We start from the raw sequence: 23,015 nt of genomic DNA, 5'->3' as shown, positions 1-23,015 counted from the left end.
TCAGTGGTTACTTGATGTAAATGTATCTGGAGCCTTCAAATTGATTGTATTGACTGTGTATCTTCAGTTTTCTAATTGTCGTGGTATATACCAAAGGTACTGTGGCGGTGTCATTAGAGGCATCTACCAGTACACACACAACTGTGAAATGATAGAATTTTAGAATGTTAATGCATTTTCTCCAAGAGTTTTGTACATGCACATCTGTTCTGCAATTGCGAAACTGGTTGATCCATATCACAGAAAGTTGAATCAGAGAAGGTGCGAGGGATACCTGCAGTCAGTCGAGACTGAAGAGGTCACTTAGATGAGTGATGAAACGTTTCTCTCAATAACCGTCACGCCCAGACGGAATTGATTCAACTTTGTGTGATTTTCTTACCGGGATTATTGAGCATGCATAAAGACATGGTTGGTCCATATTTCGTAAGAGAAGCTCTATGACACATAAACATTCCAGGGCACCATGTCCGGGAAAGGATTACAAATTAACTCTTTGGCCTTTGACACACTGTATGCCACAGCTTAGAAACATGATTATTGACAGTACCCCTAGGATCTTCATGATGTAGCTAAACCACTAAGAATGGAGCTTGTTATCAAAAATATTTCATGCAACACAAAAGGCAATTGTGTACCCAGTGCAACATTAAACCCCCAAAATATGCTGATTAGTTATATTTTGCCTTACCTTTCTCCTGTCTCAAATATGAGATTAGCACTTTTTATCATCATGGGGGGAGCAATTCTACTGAAAAATTCTTCGAAAAGTGTTCGTTTTTTTTAAAATATATATATATATATATATATACAAACCTTTTCTACGCTTGAACAATCAATAAGAAATTAAGTATTTTAAGTGGATTTGCTGTGCCTTCTCTTGGGGAAATGGTATTTTACACTACAGGCAAATGTCAAAGCACAGGGTTTTTAAAGTACTGTATGCCTCACTTGGGACAATGAGTATTCAGTGTCCATGGATGACTGTGACTGATTGTAAATAGTTATTAAACTGTTTCTTCAGACTGGTTATCTCCTGTGTCTGATATAAATGTGTATATATATATATATATATATATATATATATATATATATATGTTGGAAAGGGAGACTTGGAAGTTGCCTCTTACTTGAAATTATTTTTGCTTCATTCCAAAAAAGTAAAATGCTTTTGGTCACACAACATGAGAAAGAAAGTGAACTTGTATTTTTCACAGCGCAGTGTTCCCCCTCCCCCCCAGTGACTTTTCATGTGAATACTCCTGTTTTTTTTATTATTATTATTATTGATTTTCCAATAAAATAAGCCTTTGAATGAAGGGGAGTGTTTCTTCGCTTTTCATACCAGAACACATTTTAAGAGAAGCCGTGGCTGATCTCTCCTCCTTTTAAGCAAATTCGACAAGATGATCTGGAACAACCTTCCAGATGCGCCTTCGCGTCTATTGTCAACGCCAACCATTTTTGTTTTGTTTTCTTACTTTATTGATACTTCAAATACATTAAAACAGAGCAAAATAGAGACACACGAGACACCACAAAAACAATAGATTGAAGATAAAAAAAAAAACGACAAAAGAGAAAAGCAAATGATAAAAAAATAAAGGCGAGATCATGTAAACCAGTGGTTCTCAACCTTTTTGGGGTCCTGGACCCCCTGTGTATTTTTGAGGACCCCTCCACCTGATCTTGGGGGAGGGGGGGTTGCAATTTGATAGAAACACTAGAAACTGCATTTTGAATTGCATTATAGCATTTATTCACTCTTTGGGGCAAAAATAAGAGCTTTCAGTTGTAACTTAGATATAGTTAACGAAACAGAATATGTATTCAGTAACTTTCAGATATATGTAACAAAACAATATGTATTCAGTAACTTTCAGATATATGTAACATAATTTTTATGCAGTAACTTTTAACAATGCAAACGGGAGCGAGATCTCTTATTAAAATACAATAAATTACACTTGTGAAACAGATGTAATTAGAGAAAAAAGTCCTGTTACCCTTTATAGTTTAAGTAGATAAAGGTCTCAGTCACATTTGAGTAAAATAATCCTATTTCTATAAATGTCATAGGATCTTTTTTTAAAGATATTTTATTTTCACGGGCCCTTGCAATTACACCACGGACCACTAGGGGTCCGCGGACCCCCGGTTGAGAAACACTGATGTAAACTACTAACGAGTGTGACCTTTCAGCCGAGCGGTTAGTGACGTCGCCGTGTGGCGGAGCGCATCGTCTCGAATCCCGCACCGGGCAAGAAAATAACCGGTTCCCATCGCATTTCACGTAAACAAGATTCGGAGATTTGCAAATGTTGACAGTTTTTTTTAAAGCCTTTTTTGTTTTTTTGGAAGTAGAGGTCGCCCTTATATATTGCTCGAGTTGCGAAGAGTTCAGGCTTTCCGTCGGGAGGATTTTACATTTAACGCGTACGAAACTCGGCCGTCGACGCGAACCGTAATGAACAGCGCAACATGGCAGGCGAGTCACATGACGAGCGATTCCGCGAGTCATGTGACCGCCCCCTCCTCCCCCCCCTTCGGAGGACCGTCGCTGCGTCCCGCATCAAGCAGCTGCTGCAGTGTCCTCGTCATCCTAAACAGGAAATAAGCCCCGGAGGATGGTGGAGCGGGAGCGAGCGGACCGGGCGCCCCGTCACAAACGCCGCCGCGCTGCCTTTCGCTGCTTCCGGCGCTCGGAGACGGAGAAGGGCGAATTCATGTCATCGCTGTGAAAAGAGCCGGGGGGGGGATTTTTTTTGTTTTCTCTCTCTCTCTCTCTCTCTCTGACAGAAGAGACAGCGATCCATGAAGTTCCGCCGCCTTATTCTGGCCCTCTAAGGTAATGGTGAAGGTTTTGCATTGCAAATACGTGATTCATTGGGGACGGGACGGGGGGGGGTTAATGAGTGGTTTGGATAAATGAAAACAAGTCGTATCGGCCATTCGGCTCACAAACGTTCGTCTGTCTCCCCCCCCCTTGCTCCCCCCCGCCGCCGCCGCCGCCGCCGCTTTGCTCCAGCATCAGCCCTCCGCCAGTGTCCCCTGAAATAGACAAGCAGGATGATTGTCCAATCACACCGGCCAAAAGGTTGAGTTGGACCAATAGAACGGAAGATGGGTTTCTTAAATTAAAACGTAAATATGGCCGGTTGTGACGCCAATAATCAGGGGCCTGTATGTCGTCCCCCCCCCCCCGTCGCGCGGTAGAAAGCCATGTGCGTGTGCGGCGAGGTAAAGGAGCGTTCGTAGCGGAGGCGATGCTGCACGACGTAGGCAAAGTGGGTCGAGCCGATTCTGTCGCGCCTTGTCGGTTCTGCTCAGTTTTCGCCCCCCCCCAAACCACCCCCCCTTCAAATGTCATGAACTGCATTCGTTATTTCCAACGTCAGTGGCACCAGTTGGGAGAAAAAGGGCAAGGCATCGTTTTTACTGGATCTGCAAAGGAGATGCTTTTCAGGATCCTGTTTTGTCAAGACGGGGGGGGCCCTGAGACCTTAGGGTGGGGGCCCCCCTGAGACCTTAGGGTGGGAACGTTGTCAGCAAACTTTAAGTGAGACTCGGGTCGTTTGTGTGTATTTCTTTTTACAGCTTTTCTCTTGTGCTGCACACACACACACCCACACACACCCCGTTTGTGGTTTGAGAGTCAACAAGCAGTGTTTTTGTCCGTGGGACTTTAGTTATTCTCAGATTTGCACGTTTGGAAGAAACCAGCTGATAAGCCCATGCAGTTACTGGTCTTTTGGAGGCACAGAATAGGCGCCTGCATGATAAAATCACCAGTAAACTGGGAGTTTTATGATGGTTTTACGTCCCTGTCTGGACTACGAACTAGATTACGTCTATGTCGGTGCCAGATCCAATTTTAAGGTCTAGATTCTCATGCTGGTCCTCAGTTTAAGAATATTGTCTTTATGCTCGTAAGTCGGCTGCAGGTCCGTGTCCCTGGCCTCGGTAGGGGTGCAGTGTGTAGTTCAAGAGCATTTCAGATCTATTGGCACCTCCCCTCTAGATGAAGAAAACCCAGGATATCAAATATAGCACGTTTAATTTCATAGCCTTACTGTATAGCCTTACTGTAACAGACGTGTTGACTCTGAGAATGCTCTGACACAGTCTCTCCGCTCAGGGTTGCTCATACTCGGGGGACACGACAGGTACGGCAAAACAACCAAGTTACATATTTACATTGGCTTGTTTAATTGGCAGCTCTTGGCTTTAGTCAACTTTTGCAGGGTTTGTTTCACCTTCATTTTAACTCGCTGGCTCCTTTCCATACCTGGAATATTCCTTTGTTTTCATTTCAGGATTTGGGATATTTTTCCAGCAATCGCCGGAACTTTTGTTTGTGTTTGATATGATCACGTTTCGTGCAATACATATTGTTGGGAAATGTATGTTTGGGAATCAAGCCTGATATGAAATTGTGAAATGGCCACTTTCAGTTCCCTCTTCCGTGTTTTGTTATTTACCCAGAAATCGAATCAGAAACCGGCATTCTTGCAGGAGTTGCTGTTCAATGTGGCTATTGTGAGACTCTCAAAGTCCTTTTTTATTTCAGTCTAACATGACATGTCACTGTCTGTGTCTTTCTCCAGCTGCTGTAGAAGGCACACCAGGCTGTGTCCGGTCTCCTGTTTGAAATGGCTATCGCGCGACAGTTTGGACTGCTGCTGTGGAAAAACTACCTTCAGCAGGTGGGTCGAAGGGATGCAGACACACGATAACAAGTCTACGTATCTTGATTTTATAGAGTTATGGCATTGTGTGCAACTGTTGAATGTCTTTTTTTTTTTTTTGGTTTTGTAAAGCGTAGGCCTGCAGGTTTTGATAACTCCACCCGGTTCTAACATTAAGCACCTTGTTTAGAGACGTTAACGTTGGTTTGTAGAAATTCCTTCAGCATGCAAAGCTGCATTAGAAGATACTGGAATTGCTTTGCGGCATCGCCAGGGTTTCTTTACTTGTTTGAAGAAAAACAAAATAGACATTTTTGAATGACTATGAAACTCAACAATTTATAAAGGCGGACACGTTTCATGGTTTAGGCCTCTGTAGCTTTGTGGCCATAGGTGTCACGGCTTGAACCAGTGGTGCTGGGCAATCCATGGATCTCTCCTCTGACCGCGTGCATAAGATAAAGTTTAAGAGTGTTTAGTCAATAAAACACACTTGGACTTTATTGCTGTGTCAACGAGATCATCTGGGTCACTGTGGCGAATATTATTCCTCTTTCCTTAACACTTTGTTGATATGTGAAAACAGTGTTTGGGGGAGGGTGCCTAATTTCAGCCTACCTTTGACATAGATCTGAAAAAGCACTGAGAATCACAAGACTAGTACAATCGGGCCATGTGAACATAAAACGGTTACTCAACACAAACCCATGTGTACTTCAACTGTCTGTTTACACTGAGCTAATTGGAAAACGGGTCAGACGGGAGCCAATACTGTGCCGGATCAATATCTCCAAGGAAGACACGTTCTCTTACCGGGGCCATTCGCCTGAGCTTCCACTATTATACAGTTGTTGAAACAACTTTGACCGAGGTGAAGTACTTTTTTGGGGGGGGGGGGAGGGGGTGGTGGCAGGAATGTGTTTGGGAAAACAGTGCTTGCTTGCTTACCACCGGCACAGAGTGGAGGAATGTTGGTAGCTGTGCTTTTTTCCCCCCCTCCTTCCTTTTTCTGAAAGGACTTAACATTTTAACTCGGTTATCAGGGAGCGATTTCACAATGCTCCAGTGATTCAGGAGGGAGTTGGCAGCTCGCTAAACAGATAGCCGTGTTGCTCCATGACCCTTTGTCTACTGGGGGCGACATTTGAAGCACATGGGAAAGGAAAAGCTACTGTGTGTGTGTGTCTTGTGTTTGCTGCCGCCATGCAGAGGCACAAGAGGGCATATGAGGCATGACTGAGGTGTGTACCAAGTTAGATTGTGACGAGCGTAGTGTTGTTCCACTGAGTGGTTACCGTTGGTACATGGCACTACCATGTTATTGCACAACAGTCTGTAGTTTGATTTTGGTATCGCATGAGCTGAGACGGTGTCAAGTTTTGTCGAGTTGTTTCTGGTAAGTTTCGAAAGCCCAGTGAACTTGGCGTACACTTAAGCAGATTCCTGGGCTGTAATACACACAAATGCACTTCAAAAAAACAAAACAAAACAAAACATGGGCGTTCGTTTGGTGTGGCGGTCTATTCCGTTGCCTGCCAGCACGGGGATCGCCGGTTCGAATCCCCGTGTTACCTCCGGCTCGGTCGAGCGTCCCTACAGACACAATTGGCCGTGTCTGCGGGTGGGAAGCTGGATGTGGGTATGTGTCCTGGTCACTGCACTAGCACCTCCTCTGGTCGGTCGGGGAGCCTGTTCGGGGGGGAGGGGGAGCTGGGGGGAATAGCGTGATCCTCCCACGCGCTATGTCCCCCTGGTGAAACTCCTCGCTGTCAGGTGAAAAGAAGTGGTTGGTTGGAGGAGGCATGTGGTAGTCTGCAGCCCTCCCTGGATCGGCAGAGGGGGTGAAGCAGCGAACGGGAGGGCTCGGAAAAGTGGGGCAATTAAGTTTGGAGCGACTGAGTGGTCAAATAACACGATTTGGCAACTGGATCAGGTGGCCAACAACGTCACTGAAGTTCCATGATTGGTCGACTGAGCGCCAAGAGGCATGAGGTTGAGCACACGGTTAAAGCACCCCAAATAACAATCACTCTGACAAAAGACGTGCTGTCGAATTCACCAAAAGATTGCGCGGCTTTTGCGGCTGCCAAACCTGTACAGATTTGACAAAAAGAAAACGTGCACGAGCACTTGTGAAGGGTGAAATGCATCTGTAACTATGCTGTCAAGCAAATGGCGTCTCAGTGCACTGGTGCTATTTGCAGGTTAACACCGATCAGCCAAAACATTAAAACCACTGACAGGGAAAGGAATAACATTATCTCATTACAATGGCGCCTGTCAAGGTTTGGGGTATGTTAAGCAGCAAGTGAACAGTCAGTTCTTGATGTGTTGGAACCAGGAAAATGGGCGAGCGTAAGGATGAGTAACTTTGACAAGAGCCAGATTGTGATGGCTAGACAACTGGGTCAGAGCATCTCCAAAATGGCAGGTCTCGTGGGGTGTTCCTGGTATGCTGTGGTCAGTACCTACCAAAAGTGGTCCAAGGAAGGACAACCAGGGAACCAGCGACAGGGTCATGAACGCTGAAGGCTCATCGATGTGCGTGGGTGAGCGAAGGCCAGCCCGTTTGGCCCGATCCCACAGACGAGCTATTGTGGCTCAGGTTGCTCAAAAAGTTAACGCTGGCTATATAGACAGGTGTCAGAACACTCAGTGCGTCGCAGCTTGTTGTGTATGGGGCTGTGTAGCTGCAGACCGGTCAGAGTGCCCATGATGACCCCTGTCCACCACCAAAAGTGCCTACAATGGGCACGTGAGCATCAGAAGTTGACCACAGAGCAATGGAAGAAGGTGGTCTGGTTTGATGAATCATATTTTTTATTTTTATTTTTTACATCATGTGGACAGCCGGGTGCATGTGCGTCATTTACCTGGGGAGGAGATGGCACCAGGATGCACTATGGGAAGAAGGCAAGCCGGTGGAGGCAGTGTGATCCTCTGGGTAATGTTCTGCTGGGAAACCTTGGGTCCTGGGATTCACGTGGATGTTACTTTGACCCGTACCACCTACCTAAACCTCGTTGCAGACCAAGTACACCCCTTCATGGCAACGGTATTCCCTGATGGCAGTGGCCTCTTGACGCAGAATAATGTACCCTGCCACACTGCAAAAATTGTTCAGGAATGGTGTGAGGAACCTGACAAAGAGTTCAAGGTGTTGCCTTGGCCTCCAAATTGCCCAGATCTCAATCCAATTGCGCATCTGTGGGATGTGCTGGAAAAACAAGTCTGATCTATGGAGGCTCCACCTTGCAACTTACAGGACTTCTGCTGCTAATGTCTTGGTGCCAGATACCAGAGGACACCTTCAGAGGTCTTGTAGAGTCCATACCTTGGTGGGTCAGTGTTGTTTTGGCGGCACGAAGGGGACCTACACAATATTAGTCAGGTGGTTTTAATGTTTTGGCTGATCAATGTATATTGGGCAATATTACAGACATTTGTCGCAAAATTGACCCCTCTCTATGCAACTGAGCCTTATTGCAAAAAAGTCAAATTCACAAACACCAGCACTAATAGCCACACACAGAGTGAAAATTAGCGTCTTCAGAGAGTTGGTGGTAACTGACGCCTAGACTATCCAGTGGTCATGGCAGTAGTGATTGTAGTCAGGCACAGACATCGACATGCCAGGTGTGCTCATGAGCGGCTATTTCAGAGGAAAATATCACTTAATGATTTAACTGAGACTGAACTCATTCGCAGATACAGGTTGCCAGGTCAAACAATTCTTGCTATACTTGATGATGACATCAAGGGTGACTTTGAACCTGCCTACTGTGTTCTTGGCGCATAGCCACCATTTATATTTTGCCACATGGATAATTGCAATCGGATGCAAAACAAGGGCAAACTGCACTCGTCTGCAAAACTTAACGGGCGTATTTGCACCGTAATGTCATTAGCGCAGACGGGGACGGGGCAGATAGCGGTTGCAAATGACGCGTAATTCATGGCGCCGTCAGTGGCCGCAATCCATTTCTTTGTGAATTCGTCTGTCGGTACGGAGCAAGTCTTGGAAAAACGAGACATCCTCAGATAGAAACAGATGGAAGAGGAGGGGGAGTTAACAGATAATTAGAATAGGTATACTTACAGTTAAATTAAGGGCCCTTTCAAATCAAACCTCCCAAGATATGAGTGGAAAGCGGCGTTCTCGAACGCAGCTTAACCATGTCATGTGATATGCTACTCCAGTGCACTTTAACAACAATGACTGGGACCATGAGAGAAAATTGCAGATGAACATTTAATATCCAGGAATTCACAAGATAGACACTGCCACTGACTATCCCTGTAATGAAATTTGCACAGAATCTTTTTTTAAGCTCCCTGAGGGGTGCAATAGGCTGTTTTTATTTCCATGAATACAAAGTTGGATTTAGTTGTCTGTTTAGAGGCTCAGATACAGACACTCCTCTGAGATTACTGAATAGCATTCTCAAACTGTCCCAAATCACTGTTTACCCACTCTCAATGTGAGGGGCGCCTTCACATAAATGATTTTGTTTAGAGAATATCCATCCATCCATCATCCGAACCGCTTATCCTGCTCTCAGGGTCGCGGGGATGCTGGAGCCTATCCCAGCAGTCATTGGGCGGCAGGTGGGGAGACACCCTGGACAGGCCACCAGGCCATCACACAGGGCCGACATACACACCTTCATACCGAGGGACAATTTAGTGCAGCCGATTCACCTGACCTACATGTCTTTGGACTGTGGGAGGAAACCGGAGCACCCGGAGGAAACCCATGCAGACACGGGGAGGACATGCAAACTTCACACAGAGGACGACCCGGGACGACCCCCGAGGTTGGACTACCCCGGGGCTCGAACCCAGGATCTTCTTGCTGTGAGGCGACCGCGCTAACCACTGCGCCGCCGTGCCGCCCTTGTTTAGAGAATATGTGAAATCTATTCATTCGCAAGTCTGTGTGGGATAAATAAAATGACGATTCTATTCATTTTTTTTTCATCGGTTAAGACAATCCGTCACCCACGGAGAGATACTTTTCATCTTCACAGTTGTATGCAGTGCTCTTTTCGGCATGTCGGAGGATCTAAAAAAAAGATTTCATTCCTCATCGCTTAGATTAGCAGCGTCGCTTTCACAGCTTCACCTGTAGCTGAAATATGGAGGCACTCGGTACCGTTTAATGGAGGTTGTGAGTTAATTAAGATGATAAATGTTCTGTTTCATACATTTTGAAAATTCGATCAGCCCTTTTTTAATGTATATTCTCTTTTGTCATGCAGATATTTTTGCACAAAGTTAATTTGTTCTTATATATTCTATTCTTCATCCCTGTCCTCTGCTCTGCCTCTACTTCTCTCTCCATTGCCATCCCATGCTCTCCAGAAACGACAGATCCTGGTGACTCTGGTGGAGATAGCCCTGCCCTTGCTCTTCTCCGGCATCCTCATCGTGGTGCGTCAGAAGGTGCCTTTTAAGAACTACCCCAATGCCACCGTCTACGAGAGCTTCTCAGTCGACTATCTGCCCACCCACCTGGTCTTTGGACAATACCAACTGGTCTACGTGCCAGGCAACTCCAGCGTGGTGCGTCAGGTGGCAGAGGACGTACAGCACAGCCTGGGCCTCAGCGCCATCGCCTCAGGTGGGGAGATGTAGGCAGGAGTGTTTCAGTGCTTCAACCCCAGGCAAGGGGTGGAAGGAACTCCATATTGGAGCAGTTTTGCTGTAGATAGTCATAGTTTGCTGAAAGCACCATGTCATCAACACACTGATAAACCTGTTGGTTTGTTCAAAGACCTCCACCAGCAATGACTTGAGTAACAAATGTACGAAAGCAATGTTGCTGCTTTAAGTATGATGACATACATGCACATAAAAAAATCACACTCCATACAAAATCTGTTGTTTTGATTGAAAACAACATTAATTTTCCTGCTTCTTCGTGAAGCAATAAGGGATAGTTCAGTATTTTCATCAGGCTATTGAGGTGTGAACGTTCTTACTTGTTAAGACTCCGAGACTGGTTCGAGAGTCTCCATAGACATTCTTTAAGACCACGTGATTAGACCATTACTCAAACCTTTGTTGGGCAGCCTTGCTATGTACTACAGAACCTTAACCCTTAACCTAATCACTGTAACTGCAGTTGCCTACAATGCTATGGGGCCTGGTTAACAATTAACAGGTTGGGGAATCAACACACTGGTGGCCTGTCCAGGGTGTCTCCCCGCCTGCCGCCCAGTGACTGCTGGGATAGGCTCCCAGCAGTCTGATTTGGATAAGCGGCTTGGATAATGGATGGAATCAACACAATACTTATGAACTGCACGTGTTGGTTTCCGAAATACAAATGTCACCAAGCACAGGCCAGAACAAAAAAAGTCCATCTTGGCAGGAAAGGGGGTGGAAGCAAGGGAAATCAGCCATTGGAAAATGTCTTAAAGGCCATCCTGGCCTTCTTTCAACCTTTATTCTTCTTTGCTTTTCCTTTTTTTCTGTATTGCTGTATTTTCATTGCCACTTTCCTCTTTAGGAAATGGCATCACTTGCTCGTTTGATCCAGGCCTTCCGCTTTTTTCCCGTTCTTGCACTTGTGGCTACTGGATGTTACTGCAGCTATGACTTTAACCGGTGTAGCAATTGCCATTCTCTTGACACCTTTACTGGTAGACATTCCATTCAGTGCAGAACTGAGAATACCGGTTTCTCTACAAACAGCTCCATTGAAAGTGTGGAAAAGACGGCTACACCCCTTTGTCCCCTGGCTGACTCGGAGAGGAGTTTAGACAGCTGGGAGACTACTTGCATCTACTTCCTGCCAATCTGGCTTTACAGGGCTCTCTCTCTCTCTCGCTCTCTCATCTTCCTCTTCCTAACTTGCTCACTACATACAGGATGTCTAATTGGTGCGTGTGTAAATAAGCTGGCACATCATGACCCACAAGTGTAGTTTTGACTTAATGACAGAAAAATTAGGCAGATGACAGTGATGTAAGGCCGGATAGAGAGATTTGTCTATCTTAAGGTTGACCTGCACACAGTGAACAGTCAATATGCCCTGCGAGATCCTAGCTCAGCCAAGAATGAATAATTTAGGTGGTTTCGTGCAGAGGGGAGTGATCAAGACTTTGGTTTACAATATCTTGTGCAAACAGAGAAGATAGGATGACACTGTATACACCAATCAGCCAAAACATTAAAACCACTGACAGGAAAGTGAATAACATTGATTATCTCATTACAATGACACCTGTCAAGGGGTGGGATCTATTAGTCAGCAAGTGAACAGTCAGTTCTTGAAGTGGATGTGTTTGAGCCAGGAAAATGGGCAAGTGTAAGGATCTGAGCGACTTTGACAAGGGCCAACTTGTGATGGCTAGACGACGGTCAGTGCATCTCCAAAACGGCAGGTCTTGTGGGGTGTTCCTGATGTGCAGTGGTCAGTACCTACTAAAAGTGGTCCAAGGAAGGTGAACCGGCGACAGGGTCATCAGCGCCGAAGGCTCATTGATGCACATGGGGAGCGCAGGCTAGCCCGTTTGGTCCGATCCCACAGAAGACCTACTGTAGATCAAATTGCTGAAAAAGTTAATTCTGGCTACGATAGACAAGTGTCAGAACACACAGTGCATCACGGCTTGCTGCGTATGGGGCTGCATAGCTGCAGACCGGTCACTGTGCCCATGATGACACCTGTTCACCGCCGAAGGTGCCTACAGTGGTCACGTGAGCATCAGAAACGGACCATGTAGCAATGAAAGAGTGTGGCCTGGTCTGATAAATCATGTTTTCTTTTGCATCATGTGGGTGTCCGGATGTGTATGTCATATTTACCTGGGGAAGAGATGGCACCAGGATGCACTGTGGGAAGAAGTCGAGCCGACTAAGGCAGTGTGATGCTCTGGGCATTGTTCTTCTGCTGGTAAATTTTGGGTCCCGGCATTCATGTGGATGTTACTTTGACACATGCCACCTACCTAAACCTCGTTGCAGACCAGATACACCTCTTCATGGCAACAGTGTTCTCTGATGGCTGTAGCCTCTTTCAGCAGGATAATGTGCCCTGCCACAGTGCAAAAAATTGTTCAGGAATGGATTGTGGAACCTGACAAAGAGTTCAAGGGTGTTGCCTTGTCCTCCAAATTCCCCAGATCTCTATCCAATCGAACATCTGTGGGAGGTGCTGGAAAAATAAGTCCAATCCATGGAGGGCCCCACCCCGCAACTTATAGGACTTAAAGGTTTTGCTGCTCACATCTTCACAGAAAGTTGAATCAGTTCATCGGGACACAGTGTTTATTGGTTTATTGGCTAACGTCTTGGTGCCAGATACCAGAGGAAGACTTCAGAAGTCTTGTGGAATCCATGCCTCAATGGTTCAGAGCTGTTTTGGGGACACGAGGGGGACCTGCACAATATTAAACAAGTGGTTTTAATGTTTTGGCTGATATATATATATATATATATTCACATCCACAGTGGCCCAGTGGTTAGCACTGTTGCCTCACAGCAAGAAGGTCCTGGGTTCGAACCCCAGGCCATCCCAGGTCCTTTCTGTGTGGAGTTTGCGTGTCTGCATGGGTTTTCTTCGGGTGCTCTGGTTTCCTCCCACCAACAAAAAGACATGCATGTTAGGCAATGGAGAGAAGAACTGGAGTTGGTCCCCGGGCGCTGCAGCTGCCCACTGCTCCTATACAATACGTTACACAGCTACAATGGGTTAAATGCAGAGAATTAATTTCATTGTATGCATGTACAATGACAAATAAAGAGTGTTGTATTGTATTGTATTTTTGCGGATGATGTGCGTTTTCCTGAAGCTTGGGTCCTCTACCAGAGGCCCGGGAGTTTGAGGGTTCTCTGCAGTATGTTAGCTGTTCCTAGGACTGAACTCTTCTGGACAGAGACCTCAGATGTTGTTCCTGGAATCTGCTGGAGCCACTCTCCCAGTTTGGGGGTCACAGCTCCTTGTGCTCTTATTACCACTGGGAATTACCACTGCTGCTGTCTTATGTTCCTTGTCGACCACCACAATGTCTGGTTAGTTAGCGAACGTCTGCTTTTCAGTCTGGAACTTGAAGTTCCACAGGATCTTAGCTCTGCCATTCTCAACCACCTTTGGCAGTGTCTCCCATTTGGACTTGGGGGACTTCAAGTCTGTATACAGTAGATATTCCTGTACACTATCCCAACCACTTGGTTATGCCTTTCAGTGTACGCTAGCAGTCTACACCCTGCTACTAAGTGTTGGACTGTCTCGGGGACATCTTAACAGAGTCTGCATCTTGGGTCTTGTCTGGTGTGGTAGCCCCCTGCCTCGACTGATTTGATGCTGAGGTCCTGTTCTTGTGCTGCTATGATCAGAGCCTCTGTACTGTCCCTCAGTCCAGCCTTTTCTAGCCATTGGTAGGATTTCTCTATCAGCCACACCTTCTATCTGTCAATGGTACATCCCATGGAGGGGCTTAGTCTTCCATGATACCTCTTCTTTTTCTTCTTCATCCCCAATCTCTGTCTTCTGCTGCCTGAGGTACTCACTCAGCAGTTAGTCCTGGGGGGCCCTCTTTCTGATGTACTTGTGTATGTTCCTTGTTTCATCCTCGATAGTGGCTCTGGCACTGGTTAATCCTCGGCCCCCATCTTTTCGCATATCATAGAGTCGTTTGTGTGTGTGTGTGTGTGTGTGTGTGTGTGTGTGTGTGTGTGTGTGTGTGTGTGTGTGTGTGTGTGTGTGTGTGTATCCCCATTCATCCATCCATTATCCAAGCCGCTTATCCCAATCGGGGTCGCGGGGATGCCGGAACCTATCTCAGCAGTCATTGGGCAGCAGGCGGGGAGATACCCTGGACAGGCAGCCAGTCCATCACAGGGCCCTAATGATAATAATACCAACAATAATAATGATAATAAAAGTTTTAGTGAATTTTAGGTTGCGCAACCACCATCTTTTTTCGAGATACCAGCTCCAGGACAGTTACCGACCAAGGTTAAAGAGCCTCTCCTGCCCATGAGGCAGGCTAACCCCCACCGGATGCCAACCCGGTACTTTAGAGCCTCGGGGCTTGGGGCTTTTATATTTGTCAGAGCCCCTTTGGCCGTTTGTATTGCTGGCTTGCCATAGTTGCATTGCCCGGCCCGTGCCACGTGGAGGAGGGGTTGAACTTCTACGGACCTTATTATTATTATTATTATTATTATCTATATCTATCTATCTATCTATCTATCTATCTATATATATATATAGTATATATAATATAATATAATATAAAAATCATCTTCTCATCCATGGTGGCCCAGTAGTTAGCACTATTGCCTCACAGCAAGAAGGTCCTGGGTTCGAACCCCAGGCCGTCCCAGGTCCTTTCTGTGTCCTTTCAGCTGATGATTACTTGTAGCATGAAACCGGCTTTTGCTGTCTCATAGAGAATTTACTTGACTAACTGGAGATATATATATATATATATATATATATATATATATATATGAGTAGATGTAATGTATATAAGGTTGTAGATACTGTTGTTAACATTCAGGAGGCAGAGTTGATGTGCTTGTATGAACTGTCAGTTGTACAGCTGATTCTTATTCTTACTCTTATTGACCAGCTTCCCTCTGTGACCTCCGTGTGTCTCCAGGCATGTGTTTATCTTAGGCTACTGACCCTGATTTGACCCTGGTGGCTGTGTGTAATACTGGCAGCCTTTGCTAGACCACAGAATACCTGTATGTGGGTATGATAAGATTAAAACGTCTTTCCGATATCTTCTGAGAGCAGTGAGCAATTCAGCAAGAAGAAATTGCCATCTCCTCTCCCCCCTCTTCATTCAGTAGGATGCGTTGCTTCATCTGGGAGTGCTCGAGCTGTTCGGTGGTAGGCTTAATCATCAACAACCGTGTCTGTATTTTCTTATTTGGGTTTTGTGTGTCTGTTGTGGGTGGTTGTATGTTTGCTGATGTGAATTTCTTCCCCTTTTTTTATGGGAAATGTATTTTATGTCTGAGACAGTTCAGTTTTCAGCCTTGTCAGGGATATTCGAACGTACCAAGGTCGGAGAATGAGACGGGCTTGAAAACTGTGCGTGAGGTGAATTTCACTCATCAGCTGACGTCATTTTCTTGTTCTTGTTTGCTGCATGCCTGTGTGTGTGTGTGTGTGTGTGTTCCTACTCCAGTGCGTGGCTTTGAGACGGAGAAGCAGTTTGAGGACTATGTGAGGAACGACCCTCTGTCAGGAAAGGTGCTGGCTGCTGTGGTTTTCGAACACCTTTTCACCCATGATGACGAACCCCTGCCCCAGCAGGTACAGTAAAAGGAAAAATTATTTTTTGTCTGCCTGTGTCCTGTCCTGTCTTGTCTGTCTGGAAATCATCATCAGGTCCCATCTGAACTGGGTTTGTATTTGGGGAGGGAGAGCAAGTAATGTAAAGTATTGCATTGCATTACTCATCAGGGGTTTTCGACGAATCCTCCGCCGTGCATATGTGACTTTATCGTTCCTCAAAACGACTGACGGCGTGTTATTCCCGTCAGATCCAGGAATGCATCACGTGCAACGTCTTTTTCACTGCCTGTGCAAATATTTATAATGGGTATGAAAGACAAACAAATGGTACTATAAAACTGATGGAGGATATGTGAGCTTGCTGAACAACAGCTGGCCGATATGTGCTAGCAGTCACTCCCGTGGGGATGTGCACCCTGTAATATAAATTGAATTTATTTGTTATATCTACCTATTTATACTCTCGTCATACCTTTTGACATATATGAACATCTTTTTCTTTGTGTTGCTTTAAGTTTTCAACACGCTCACAGCTCAGTGTGATATTCTGTAGCTTTTTAACACAACCTGTTTTCATTCATTTCTTGAGCCGATACTCGTAACTTCCTGTCAGTGCAATTAGTCAGACATAGTTGATGTACATATAACTACTTACTCATACTTTCGTCATATACTGTTTATATTAGCCCTGTGATGGTCTGGCGGCCTGTCCAGGGTGTCTCCCTGTCTGCTGCCCAATGACTGCTGGGATAGGCTCCAGCATCCCCACGACCCTGAGCAGGATAAGTGGTTTGGATAATGGATGGATGTTTATATTCTTTTGTCTGTGGCACACTTAACATGTGTAATTACTTGGCTAATAAACATGACGCCATAGTACCCATCCCATCAGGACAGTGCTTACTGCTTTCTGTTTGACCCTCGGGAGGGTATAGAGTAGAGGAAGGTGCACACAGGTGGACTATATCTTATGCAGGATGTGCGATCTGAATGGGATTGGAGACTGCAAGGCGGTGATGGGGGAGAACAGAGCTAGGCGGCATCGGATGGTGGTCTGTAGGATGACTTTGGAGAGCAAGAAGAGGAAGCGAGTGAAGGCAGAGCCAAGGATCAAATAGTGGAAGTTGAAGAAGGAAGACTGTTGTGTGGAGTTCAGGCAGGAGTTAAGACAGGTACTGGGTGGTAGTGAAGAGTTGGCAGGGCAATTGTTGCAGAAATAGTGAGGGGGGAAAAAACTAGGAAGGTAGTAGTTGATGTGTCATCTGGACAGAGGGAGGAAGACAAGGACGCTTGGCGGTGGAATGAGGAAGTACAGGAAAGTATACGGAGGAAGAGGTTGGCGAAGAAGTGGGATAGTCGGAGAGATGACGAAAGTAGACGGGAGTACAAGGAGATGCAGCGTAAGGTGAAGAGAGAGAGGGCAAAGGAAAAGGCAAATGGTGAGTTGTATGAGAGGTTAGACACTAAGGAAGGAGGAAAGGACTTTTATTGATTAGCTAGACAAGAGGGACCGAGCTGGGAAGGACGTGCAGCAGGTTAGAGTGATGAAGGACAGAGGTGGAAATGTGCTGCCAAGGGAGGAGAGTGTGTTGAGAAGGTGGAAGGAGTACTTTGAGGGGCTGGTGAATTAAGAAAATGGGGGGGGGGGGGGGTTTGGATGATATTGGGATAGGGAATCAGGAAGTGCAGTGGATTAGCAAGGAGGAAGTGAGGGCAGCTGTGAAGAGGATGAAGAGTGGAAAGGCAGTTGGTCCAGATGACATACCTGTGGAGACCCAGAGATGTTTAGGAGAGATGGCGGTGGAGTTTTTAACTAGACGGTTTAACACAATCATAGAAAGGGAGAGGATGCCTGAGGAGAGGAGAAGTAGTGTACTGGTATTGGTTTTCAAGAATAAGCAAGTTTATTTATATAGCACATTTGGTACACAAGGCAATTCAGTGTGCTTTACCCAAATAAAAACAGAAAAGGAACAACCATGTGAAATATAATTAAGAGAGTAAATAAAACCAAATAGAAACAGTCTTATAAAATATGATTAAAAGAGCACAAAGTACATAATATGTATTTTGAATTAGTAATTAATAAAGAGTAATATAAATAAAAGACAGGTACTATAAAAAGAAAATACAAAGTAAAAAAAAAAAAACCCAAAACAGAATAAATACATAGTCACTTCCCCGCCTGGGGTGACTGGAGGTCTACTTCCAGAGTGCAGTAGGAATGAGGTGCAAGTTTTAATGCCCAAGCATAGGCACAAGGAAAAAGAAATGTTTTTAACCTAGATTTGGGGCACATCTAAGATCTTCTGGTTGTTTGCTCCAGTTGCATGCAGCATGATGGCTAAATACTACTTCACCATGTTTGGTTTGGACTCCGGGCTGAACTAAGTGACCCGAGTCCATGGATCTTAGGGCGCTACCCGGTTTATACTCTTCAGGCATGTCAGTGATGTATTCTGGGCCTACACCAGTCAGTGATTTGTAGACAAGTAGCAGCACTTTAAAATCTATTGTGTAACTAACTGGAAGCCAGTGTAAAGGTTTCAGGACTGCAGTAATGTGCTCTGGTCTCTTGGTGCTGGTTAAAACTCGAGCAGCAGCAGCATTCTGAATAAGCTGCAGCTGTTTAATGGTGTTTTTGGGAAGAACAGTTAAGAGACCGTTACGGTAATAAATTCTAGTGGAAACAAGGGCGATGTGCAGAGCTGTAGCAACTATAGAGGTATAAAGTTGATCAGCCACAGCATGAAGATGTGGGAAAGCGTAATAGAAGCTAGGTTAAGAGGAGAGGTGATGATCAGCGAGCAGCAGTTGGGGTTCATGCCAGTAAAGAGCACCACAGATGTTGTTTGCTTTGAGAATGACAGGGTGCCGAGAGAGGAGGTGTGGTATTGTATGAGGAAGTTGGTGGTGGCAGAGAAGTATGTAGGAGTGGTGCAGGATATGTATGAGGGAAGTGTGACGGTGGTAAGGTGTGCGGTAGGGGTGAAGGATGGGTTCAAGGTGGAGGGGGGATTACATCAAGGATCGGCTCTAAACCCTTGCTTGTTTGCAATGGTGATGGACAGGTTGATGGACGAGATCAGGCAGGAGTCTCCTTGAACTGTGATGTTCGCGGATGACGTGATCTGTAGGGTGCAGGTTGAGTAGAGCCTGGAGAGGTGGAGGTACGCACTGGAGAGAAGAAGAGCGAAAGTCAGTCGGAGCAAGACAGAATACAGCGCTATATAAGTTTGATTTGTTATTATTATATGCGTGAAGAAGAGGGAGGACAGTGGAATGGCGAGGATGCAAGGAATAGAGGTAGCAAAGGTGGATGAGTTTAAATACTTGGGGTCAGCTGTTCAAAGTAACAGGGAGTGCAGAAGAGAGGTGAAGACACCAGCAAGAGTTAAAGGGAAGGTTTACAGGATGGTAGTGAGACCAGCTATGTTATATGGTTTGGAGACAGAGGCACTGATGAAAAGACAGGAGGTGGAGCTGGAGGTGGCAGAGTTGAAGATGCTAAGATTGTCACTGGGAGTGACAGGTTGGACGGTTTGGGGGCAAAGCAAGAGAGGCAAGATTGAGATGGTTTGGACATGTGTGGAGGAGAGATGCTGGGTATATTGGGAGAAGGATGCTGAATATGGAGCTGCCAGGGAAGAGGAAAAGAGGAAGGCCAAAGAGGAGGTTTATGGATGTGGTGAAGGGAGGACATGCAGGTGGCTGGCATAACAGGGGAAGACAGAGGACAGGAAGAGATGGAAACATGATCCGCTGTGGCGACCCCTAACGGGAACAGCTGAAAGAAGATGTTCAAAAGGAAACAAAGTATTCAGCTGTGAACAATTATTATTCAAAATGTTCATGGCTTCGTTTATGTAAGGACCCTGTTCTGTCCTGATTTTCACTTCCGTTTCCATTTCATCGGACATTAGACATCTTAATATGCCCCTTTCCCCTAGTTTGCTAGTTGCATTACTTTGAGTCTGCTGATCTCAATGTGGGCCCGTTTAAGGGGGAATGCTTTTCTCCAGAGATGAAGCAAACAGAACGGTTAGAAAAAAAACTGGCGGCACTTGTTAAGCTACTTCTTATTCCTGCCTCGAACCCCAAAGGACAGTTCAGAACTGTTTGTTTACACTCTGAGGGAAGGTATTTCCTCCTTCTCTAAACTGTAATAAAGAATGGGACGTCTTTAAGGTACGTTTCACATATCTCTCCGAATAAAGATGCCTGTGGAAAAAAAAACCCAATCCCATGTTCACCCTGAAGATAAGAAGATCCATCCATTATCTGAACCGTTTATCCTGCTCTCAGGGTCGCGGGGATGCTGGAGCCTATCCCAGCAGTCATTGGGCAGCAGGCGGGGAGACACCCTGGACAGGCCGCCAGGCCATCACACAGGGCCCACACACACATTCATACCTAGGGGCAATTTAGTACGGCCGATTCACCTGACCTACATGTCTTTGGACTGTGGGAGGAAACCGTAGCTCCCGGAGGAAACCCACGCAGACACGGGGAGAACATGCAAGGTCCACATGGAGGACGACCCGGGACGACCCACCAAGGTTGGACTTCCCCGGGGCTCGAACCCAGGACCTTCTTGCTGTGAGGCAACCACGCTAACCACTGTGCCGTCAAGATAAGAAGATGACAATTAGAATTTAAAAAAAAGAAACACATTGTAAGAGAGACGTGCTTATTTCTTAGACATACACTGTCATCAGGAGTGGTTTTGTGTGACTTCCACTGAAGACATTTACAGATATGCAGTTGTCTGAGTATGTATCACTGAGTTAAGTGTCTTTTTAAACTCCCTGCTGGCAACCCCAGCACTTTTTTAAGTTCACAAAGGCCTAACAGGCAATCCCTAAGAAATTAGCAGCACCTTCTCAGCAGTGTGGAGGCTCCTACTGAAGATTTCCTTTGCCTCCTAAATCAAATTCAGAATCTTTTTTTTGGCTAAGTTTGTGCTAAAGATGAAGTGGACTTGGAGGGATGCCCACATAAAACACAGGCGGTTACGCAACATTATGTACTACCTACTGCTTTTCTACAATCCACTTAAGTTCTCCATCCATTATGCAAACCGCTTATCCTGCTCTCAGGGTCACGGGGAAGCTGGAGCCTATCCCAGCAGTCATTAGGGGGCAGGCGGGGACACACCTTGGACAGACCGCCAGACCACCACAGGGCCGACAAACACACACACACACACACACACACACCTAGGGACAATTTAGTACGGCCGAGTCACCTGACCTACATGTCTTTGGACTGTGGGAGGAAACCGGAGCACCCGGAGTTCTCGAACCGTAGCGGGTAAATTCTTGACAGTGAGAGAACCCAGGGGTCTGCAAGTTGACAGCGTCGTCTCAGAAAAGTAGACTGTTAGCAGTTTGACAGACTAAATAGGCTAAATCAGCTTTAGTCTGCATGAGGCCCACTTAAGGTGGAGAGGAAAGGGAGAGATTTACTCCTCCATGCCGGGGTGAATCATCTTATCTATATCCCATTTCCTTTTCACTCTCATTTTTCTCTCGTAGACCACCTGTTTTTGGGGGTTTTTGTTTTTTTTGTATATTCCTGCAGTGTTTCTCTTTTATGATAGTGGTTCTCAGTCTTTCATGGGCAGCCAACCCTTTCCTTTGAGTGAAGCAGAACAAGTGACTCAGTTTACTCCTCATGTTGCACGCATGTCTTGTCAGGATAAAGGTGCCTTTGTACAGGTAGCAGTCAACAGAAGTTGGGATTTGGTTTCTATTTTCTTCTGTGACTCCTCTCTGCCGTGGTGGCTATACCGAGGAAGTTAAGTTGGTATAGTAGGGATGCCAAGTTGGTAAAGTAAACAGTTGCTCAGCTGGGAAGTAAATGTAAAGGCCTAAATACTTCGTAATGAAAACAATGAAGACTTTGTGCAATAAGTACTGTTTAAAAACAAACAGACCGGGGTCCGCGGTGGTGTAGCGGTCTAAGCATCGGCTTTGTGTCGATGCAGTTGCCCACTGGGGACCGGGGTTCACGCTTCGGTCTCGTCAGATCCGACTATGGCCGGACTCGATGAAGCAGCAATAATTGGCAACGCTGTCTTCGGGAGGGGGGCGGAGTCGGCTTGTGTTCGTCACATGAATGCGTCTGTGTGTGTGTGTGTGGGGGAAAAGCAGTGGTTCGGCCTGGAGTCGCCTTGTCACGGAAGTGGCGAGGCGTCTCCTCCGAGACTGCCGGCCGGAGAGATGCAGTTGGCGAACGCATGCAGTACGAGGGTGGGTGTTTGAACTAAAATAGGGAGCGATTGGCCACTAAGTTGGGGGAAAAAGGGAAAATTCAGAAATAAATTTATAAAAAAAACCCAAAACAAACAGACAATTACGGACCAATTTCAATAGAAAGGGTGATACAAGAATCAGGAATCAGATTTGTCCTTTTATTTCATGTCACTAAATATTGTTGCCCACAGCAGTGTAACACAAAGATAAAAAAGAACTTGAGGGGCAAATGAGCAGTGTCAATGTCTGCTCACCCCCATCCATTCCTTTGCTTTACTGCCCTGGCTTTACCCCCAGTTGCCTTCACCCACTCTAAATCGTCTTTTCACCCCCCCCCCCCACCTCCCATTCCCTTACAGGTGAGCTACCACCTACGTTTCACATACACGCCACGAAATGCCCCAGCCAAGGAGAAGTCTGAGCTGAACCCAAACAATGACCTGGACTGGCATACCCTCAGCCTCTTCCCCCTCTTTCAGCTGCCGGGGCCCAGGGAGCAGTTTGACAAACATGGGGGCACACCTGGTGAGCCACACACACACATACATATTTATAAAGACCTACATGTTCTTCCAGCCGCCTATGATACTGTGACGGACTGTGCAAAACAAAGCCACAGTCTGCCATTAGGATTCAAAGAGCAGGACAAAACCCTTAAAAGATCATTCCTTTTTTTGATTTTTTTTTTAGACAACCTTGGTCTTATTTGCGCAGTTGTTGCCGTCGTGCATATTGGTTATAATATTATTTACTCATCAGTTTCATTGTAGAGAATTTGGACATGGGCGCACTACTAGGCACAGTTTC

The 23,015-nt window shown here is 45.9% G+C and overlaps 1 protein-coding gene across 2 annotated transcripts in view; it reads left to right on the top strand.

Moving 5' to 3' along the window:
- The first annotated feature begins 2,596 nt into the window (after positions 1-2,596).
- The window catches only part of abca3b (ATP-binding cassette, sub-family A (ABC1), member 3b), a 59,134-nt gene continuing 38,715 nt past the window's right edge, over positions 2,597-23,015 (top strand). For both annotated transcript variants that reach the window (XM_056287516.1, XM_056287515.1), the window contains exons 1-5: positions 2,597-2,848; positions 4,608-4,706; positions 10,053-10,311; positions 15,842-15,969; positions 22,568-22,733. In XM_056287516.1, coding sequence (XP_056143491.1) covers positions 4,653-4,706; positions 10,053-10,311; positions 15,842-15,969; positions 22,568-22,733 — 607 coding nt within the window. In that variant the 5' untranslated portion in view covers positions 2,597-2,848; positions 4,608-4,652. The remainder of the gene's footprint in view (positions 2,849-4,607; positions 4,707-10,052; positions 10,312-15,841; positions 15,970-22,567; positions 22,734-23,015) is intronic.

The sequence above is a fragment of the Lampris incognitus genome, chromosome 10 (genome assembly GCF_029633865.1).
Source record: "Lampris incognitus isolate fLamInc1 chromosome 10, fLamInc1.hap2, whole genome shotgun sequence".
Lineage (NCBI taxonomy): Eukaryota > Metazoa > Chordata > Actinopteri > Lampriformes > Lampridae > Lampris > Lampris incognitus.
Note: the sequence above shows the minus strand (reverse complement) of the source record. Positions and strands in the feature narration are given on the sequence as shown.